Consider the following 7,329-nt stretch of genomic DNA (forward strand, 5'->3'; position numbering starts at 1 on the left):
ATCCCAAGCCCGGTGAATCAAACCATGAAGGTCTCCAAATTCATACGCAAGCTCGTGGAATGAAACCTTCCATCCTGCAAGGTCTTCACTATCTCCCAGCAGTCCACTTCACACACAGCACAACGAATATTAGCCCTCCCACAAAAGATTCAAACCCATCATTAACGCTCTAATCTCAGCCAAAGAGCGGATCACACTCGTGCTCCCCGCCACATACCCAACAATCCAGCTACCCGTGGCATCTCGCGCAACTCCCCCCGTTAGATGTATTGCAATTTTATTTGAAAACTAAAATTGAAACAAATAATATCTTTTAACTATTATAGTATCTTAATTTTAAAAACCGAAATTGAGAACTTTTTTAAAAACAAATAGGTTTTAAAATTTTCAGTTTTAAAAAATAGAAAACAATTTTCAATAACTCTAATCAAACAAGTCATTCATTTGTCGAACCTATTTTATTTTCGAATTATTTAAAAATAAAAAATAAAAAAGTTGCAAGTTGCAACAACCATAAGACCCTTAACTTATAAAATAAAGAAAACTCATGATATTTTAGAAAGTTGAGTTGAGCACAACCTATACCATCAACATCTCTAGTTGGGACTGACTGAGTATCTGTAAAGTAGGCCATTCCGTTGCATAATTGATTCCTCTGCCCTGGAAAACCGCCGCTGATTCTCCAAATTCCAGCAAACAACCGTTTCATTCCAATGAACATACACACTCATACAACTTCATGGTTTCATATTCAACAAAACAGGCCCTACATTTCTGCATATAGGGTCCACCTTCCAAGCTGGCACAACACACTCCAGCTCATCACAATCACAATCTTCTCTTACTCTTCTCCCTCAACCAACACTCATGACACACCACTACTCTTTATAACTCCTCTCTCCCAATATCTATCTCTCACATTCACCTCTCTTATTCAAAGTTGTCTATATCTTTTCTTAGTTTACAACCATCTTCATCATCTAACATGGCTGAAGTAGAGGAGGCTGCAAAGCAAGTGGTGGTCAGTGATGTTCCACCACAGCCTGAAAAACCTGCAGAGAAAGTTCCAAACCCTGAGCCTGAGGAGGAGGAAGAGAAGAAGGACAATGTTGAGGAAACTGTTACTCTGGGGACCCATCTCTCCAAACACACTGACAGCAGTGACAACAACAACAACAACGGTGATGACAAGAACCCTGAAACAGTGGTGTCCAAGGAAGAAAGCACCAACCTGTCTTCTGACAAAACCCTTGAGAATGAGAACAAAGCACTGCATGAGCTTAAGAATCTCATTCAGGAGGCACTCAACAAGCACGAGTTCTCTACCCCTGCTAAACCACCACCCACCGTAGCTGCAGAAGAAAAGGAAAAACCCCTTGAGAAAGAAGGTTCTGAACCTGTTGCTGAGAAAACAGAAGAGCCAGTTGCAGAGAAAACAGAGGAGCATGTTGCAGAGAAAACAGAGGAAACAGGGGAGAAGAAGGAAGAGGAAAAAGGAGAAGGAGAAGGAGAAGTAGAGAAGAAGGAAGAGGTGGAGGAAGCTGAGGTAGCTTCTGCTGCTGCTCCATCTGTGGATGATGATGGAGCAAAAACTGTGGAGGCCATTGAAGAGACAGTTGTTGCTGTCTCTTCCTCCTCTGTTTCCTCTGTTTTGGCAGAGCAGCAGGGAGAAACAGAGAAGGTGGCAGAGGCTGAAGCCAAGGATGAAGCTTCGCTAACATTATCTCCACCGGAAGAAGTATCCATCTGGGGGATACCGCTCCTTGCTGACGAGAGGAGCGACCTGATTCTCTTGAAATTTCTGCGCGCCAGAGATTTCAAGGTGAAGGAAGCATTCACCATGATCCAGAACACAATCCGCTGGAGAAAGGAATTTAAAATGGATGAGTTGCTGGAGGAGAAGCTTGGTGATGAGTTGGAGAAGGTGGTGTACATGCAGGGGTTCGACAAGGAAGGTCACCCTGTGTGTTACAACATATATGGAGAATTCCAGGACAAGGAGCTGTACAAGAAGGCCTTTTCTGATGAGGAGAAGAGGCAGAATTTCCTCAGATGGAGAATTCAGTTTCTTGAGAAGAGTATTAGGAAACTGGATTTCAACCCTGGTGGCATATGCACCATTGTTCAGGTCAATGATCTCAAGAATTCACCTGGACCTGGAAAATGGGAACTAAGACAAGCTACCAATCAAGCCCTGCAGTTGTTTCAGGACAATTACCCTGAATTTGTATTCAAACAGGTACTATACAATTTTCATCATTCAATTCATTGACTGTGCTGGTAAAATTTAAATGTGTAATGCAGTTGTTATTCAAATAGTATCTTATTCTAATTTTAATTCTAATTTGTTAGGTGTTCATCAATGTGCCATGGTGGTACCTTGCAGTGAATAGGATGATAAGCCCTTTTCTTACCCAGAGAACCAAAAGCAAGTTTGTCTTTGCAGGTCCTTCCAAATCAGTGGAGACCCTTTTGAGGTGAAGACATAAAGATTCAAATTCAAAATTTGCTTTCTCCTTTAACTTTCAGTTTGATTTGCCTTTGGATTTTAGGATAATTTTAGATTTTACCCTTTTTTGTTTTCTTTCAGATACATAGCTCCAGAGCAACTCCCTGTCAAGTATGGTGGACTAAGCAAAGATGGGGAATTTGAAAATTCTGAAGCTGTTACTGAGATTACAATAAGGCCAGCTGCAAAACATACTGTGGAATTTCCTGTAACTGAGGTTGGTTTTCCACTTTTCTTCTGTTTTTGTCTGAATTAATTGGAAAATGCAGCATTGAAATGGGGAATCTTTCATAGGATTCCAGTACTGTTGTCAACATTGTATAATTCATTGTTTTCTTAGTTAATTAGGAATAAACAATAAACAATATAAACACAAAGAACATGCTATAGTTGGGTAAAAGCAAAGTAAACATAGAAAGTAGCTTATTTTGTAGCTGTTTGTTACCGTTGCTTGGACGAGGGCATGGAATCTTACTTAATTTGATTCTTGATATTGCTAAGAGCCAAAAATTTCTATTGCTTTTATCAAACCAATAAACCATGTGTGGACCACTTTGGTGCTTTATTTGCTAGGTTGTTCAACCTATAAAGTAACCTTGAATATAAAATTTGTCAGCTATTTCCATAGCTATTTCCATTTTGCCTTGTAATGATTGATGAAAATTACCTTCATCTCAAAAGCATAAACATTTAACAGGGATTTATATGAAACATGAAAAAGACTAGGCAGCATATAAAAGATAGAAGTCAACAGCCTATAATCCTTTCACAGTCTGTATAGCTACACCTAATGATGTTGATGTTTTGATTCATTTATATGATTACATGCATATGCACATGCCATGTTTAGAGCAGCTTCTCTTTGTTCAAAATCGGAAGGACAAGGCAAGACAGAAGAGCAGCTAAAGGCATCGGGCTCAGAGCCGAGTTGCAAGGCGAAAGTCAGTAGCTTTGGCCTTCCCCATAGTCTAGGAGCTTCCCAGCTCTTTCCAACAATTCTGGGTATTCAAATAGAATAAATTTGAATCAACTGCTTTTAACTCATAATCAATTCTTAATTTCTTATATGTAAAAGTTACTGATATAAGTTTCACTCCTGAATTTTAATCTTAGAATTAATTATAGAAGAATTTCAAAAAATGAGCTATGCATCTTTTCATTATTTTCAGAAGCCACGTATAATGAGTTGATAGAGTATCAAAGTTCTTAAGTTTGTTTTTATTGGAACCTACAGAAATGCTTACTCTCTTGGGAGCTGAGAGTAATAGGATGGGATATAAGCTATGGTGCTGAATTTGTGCCAAGCTCAGAAGGAAGCTACACTGTAATTGTCCAGAAAGATAGAAAGGTTGCATCCTCGGAGGAACCAGTGCTTTTCAACAGTTTCAAAATTGAGGAACCTGGGAAAGTTGTTCTCACCATTAACAACACTAGCTCTAAGAAGAAGAAGCTCTTGTACCGCTTGAAGACTAAGCTTACCCCCTCTGACTGAGAATATCATCATGTATATGTGCGAGTGGGAAGAAGAAGAAGAAGACCAGTACCTGCATTGTTTGCTTAAGTTCTTGCATCCATTTTCACCACCAAGATACCAGACTTAAGTTCCCCTGCTGTTCATATATGAATATAAAGTTTTTCTCTTTTTCTCTTTTGACCTTTTAATTTTGATGACTATTTTGTTTTCAATCATTTAGTATGTATACTCTTTCTGTGTTCTTCATGCTATTATTTATTGTGGTTTGTTATTATTGAGGATAAATATCAAGGCTTCCTTTTCCGTATAGGATGGTATATATGTTGATCTTGAATATGAATCTTCTTCCTCCAGCTGCATATGCAGTGCAGCAGCAAAATGACTAATAATTTTTTTGACCAATTTAGTTTTTTATGAATCGATTTAAACCATTTAATATAAGAATTAAAAGCCAAGAATTCGCAAAGAACTAGAGACAATATTAGTGAGTGTAAATTTTGGGGGCTAACTCTGTTCCTGTTACTCTGTCTGCATTTAAGTTTGAATGTTTTTAAAAGAAAGATGTCATGTTGCATGTTCCCACCAGGGGGAAAGGTGATGTGAATTATCTAACACATTGTAGTTAGATCATATTTGTCATTTTATCTATCTCAATTAAGAACAAAAATAAGTTTGGCACATTGGAAGCGTTGGATGTCTTTACTAAAAATACTTTTCAATTTTGGGAGATGACCAAAATTGCCTTCCATTTTATCATAGAAAGAGTTGTAGGCATTCATTAAAAACTTAGGAGTGTGGAATCATTGTTTACTTTCATAAAATGAGATCCTAGAGTTGAAATCATTATAACTTGTTTCAAGTTAACGGTGATGAAGTTCTTTTGCTATTAGAAGACTCCAACAAGTCCCAAAAAGATTTCACTTCCTACTGAAATACATAAGTTTTAAGCAAGAGAGAGAGAGACAACATTGCCTCACAGACTAAATTAACCTTAGTTAATTTCATTTTACTAAGAAGGATCACCCAATGTGTGGTGAATGCCCCCCTTCTTTATTGTGAGATTGAGGATTTGATCCTCACTCATAACAATTTAATATATTTTATAGTTAATTGTTTAATGCTTTATGCAATCACAAGCAAAGATACGGTTAGTCACCAATCACCACAATTGACAATTAATTACTAGTTTTTTATTTTTATTTTATCAATAACCAAAAATCCATATTAGAAGACAATTGTGTAAGACTATAAGAGTAACTCCAACGCTGGGCTCTTAGCCCAGCTGAAGTTGCTAAGAGTCGGCTCTTATTTTTTTCCTGCATTGGAAAGTGCTGAGTTGGCAGGAAGAAGCCCTTAGCTACAGTGCAGAGGCTCTTGCGCAAGAGCCTTTGCTTTTTGGGCTCTTAGTTAAAATATTTTTTTTCTCTCACTTATTCATCAACTGATTTTAGAGGGAAGGAACTAAATGCTAAATCAACAACAGAATGGGAAGAAGCACCATTAATAGAAACAAAATCAAAACTTTATGAATAAAAATTCAAACTTTACATATAAAAATCAAACTTTACAACAAAAATTCAAAATTTTACAATAAATAATCAAACTTTTACCCTGCACATTGATATTTGCATTAAAAAAATTCATTATCAGATCGTTGCATTTCCGATCCATGTGCTTGTTGACTTCGATTTGGTGAAAAAATCGTTGCTTGGGGGCGTTGGGGTAGGGTTGGGTCTAGTTTGAAGCTTTGGCGGCGGTTGGGGGCGGAAATGGTGGAGGGGGCAAGAGGAGAGGAAGAGGAAGAATAGGGTTTGAAGAAGACCAGAAGAAGAGGAAAAAATCAGAGGAAGAGAAGCGGAAGAAGATGAAGAATCAGAGAGAAAGAGAGAGGAGCGGCTAGGTTAAAATGTGAGGAAGGGAGAGGAAATGAGGTTTATATATGGGGTGACCTGCTGAGCTGGTCATCAAGCCGTTGTGGACCGGTTGGAGCCGGTTTTTTCCCTTTAGGGATGAGTTGACCGGTTTACCCGGTCATCTCACTTTCAGTCCAATTGTTTTTTTACTTTCGGCCCAATTTTTTTTTTACTTTCAGCCCAAACATTAATATTTAATTGTAGTATTAAGGAAATTAAAAGGAAATAATTAAATTTAATTATAGTATTGATTTAATATTAAATTTTAAATCTAAATTGGGTGAAAGTAAATATTATAAATTAATGTTGTATGGTGGGATACAGGTGGGATCCTTGTAATAGTAATTTAAGAGCTCATGAGTTGGAACAAAATTTGCTTCATGCTCTTAAGTCTGATGTGGCAGTACATGCCCACATGAATAGTGCAGGATAGTGTTTAAGAGCCCTTTAGCATTGGAGTTGCTCTAAGCCATCTTTTCTTTATCTTGCTCTTCACTTATCACATGCTTTTAGTAGTAAAATTGGACTATTTTTTTTTTATAAAATATTGGGTGTATTCGGTTCTAGTCACTATACTAAGGCAGAGTGTACATATCATTCATGAAGATAAATCTTCATATCAGCTGCGTAAATCAAATTGAATAATAAGTAAGTCCTCTTTTGCGAAGGGAGGGAGGGAACATGTGTGTGTTGGTCCTAAAATTGTACCATACAAGTTTTTTTGACCATTGGATTTTAGAGTTCCATTCCATATAATATGCCTGCCAATAGCCATGCCCATGGCAGAACAATAACAAATTGACAAATATGAAGACATGTTCAGGGGCCCCAAATATATTGATTGTCCAGCACAGCAGCATGGTGCACCTACTTTAACTTTTTGTGCACCGAATTTCATCATAAACCCCACTCACTCACTGATTACTAACCTAGCTATCTACTCCTACCTTTTAATCTGTTTAAATATGCTTTATGTTTCTTTAATTTTTAGAACAAACTTTTGATCCTTTCAAGGCATCAAGTGCTTGACGAGGAGGATGCAGATGACCATCATTTAGACCAGGGAGGCACCAAATTTTATAGATATTTATGTTTCTTTAGTTAGTTAAAATTAAAATAATAAAACATCTTAGTACTTTTTCATCATTGATCAGGATTGTCAGATCAAGAATACGTCACTTATATAAACTCATGAGTTTGTGATACAACAATTGAAGCCTTTTGGAATCCTTGCAACTATCATTTAATTTCCCCATTACCTGGCATCTACTTACATTACTTATATTTATGTTAAGTGACAACAAAAATATCACTATTTTTGGGTCAGAGTTATCTGTTCACAATTCACAAGGGTTAATGAAATGATAAAGAATTATTCACTATGATTAGGAAAGTTGAGAAGGTAAAGTGCTAAAGCCAAAGGCGTGTATACA

At 37.1% G+C, this 7,329-nt stretch overlaps 1 protein-coding gene across 3 annotated transcripts; it reads left to right on the forward strand.

Annotated features, from left to right (window-relative positions):
* The first annotated feature begins 710 nt into the window (after positions 1–710).
* Positions 711–4,304, forward strand: LOC130711457 (patellin-3-like). 3 transcript variants are annotated; one of them, XR_009010705.1, is made up of 5 exons: positions 711–2,239; positions 2,353–2,477; positions 2,591–2,726; positions 3,360–3,511; positions 3,744–3,882. XR_009010705.1 is itself a non-coding variant. In XM_057561082.1 (4 exons), the coding sequence occupies exons 1-4, from the start codon at positions 986–988 to the stop codon at positions 3,999–4,001; spliced, it is 1,773 nt and encodes a 590-aa protein (XP_057417065.1). In that variant the 5' UTR covers positions 808–985; the 3' UTR covers positions 4,002–4,304. The 3 variants fall into 3 exon arrangements, 1 of the variants encoding a protein (XP_057417065.1); XR_009010706.1 differs by having other exon boundaries at positions 716–2,239; positions 3,365–3,511; XM_057561082.1 differs by lacking the exon at positions 3,360–3,511 and having other exon boundaries at positions 808–2,239; positions 3,744–4,304.
* The last annotated feature ends 3,025 nt before the right edge of the window (positions 4,305–7,329 follow it).

The sequence above is a fragment of the Lotus japonicus genome, chromosome 4, assembly GCF_012489685.1.
Source record: "Lotus japonicus ecotype B-129 chromosome 4, LjGifu_v1.2".
In the NCBI taxonomy this organism is placed as follows: domain Eukaryota; kingdom Viridiplantae; phylum Streptophyta; class Magnoliopsida; order Fabales; family Fabaceae; genus Lotus; species Lotus japonicus.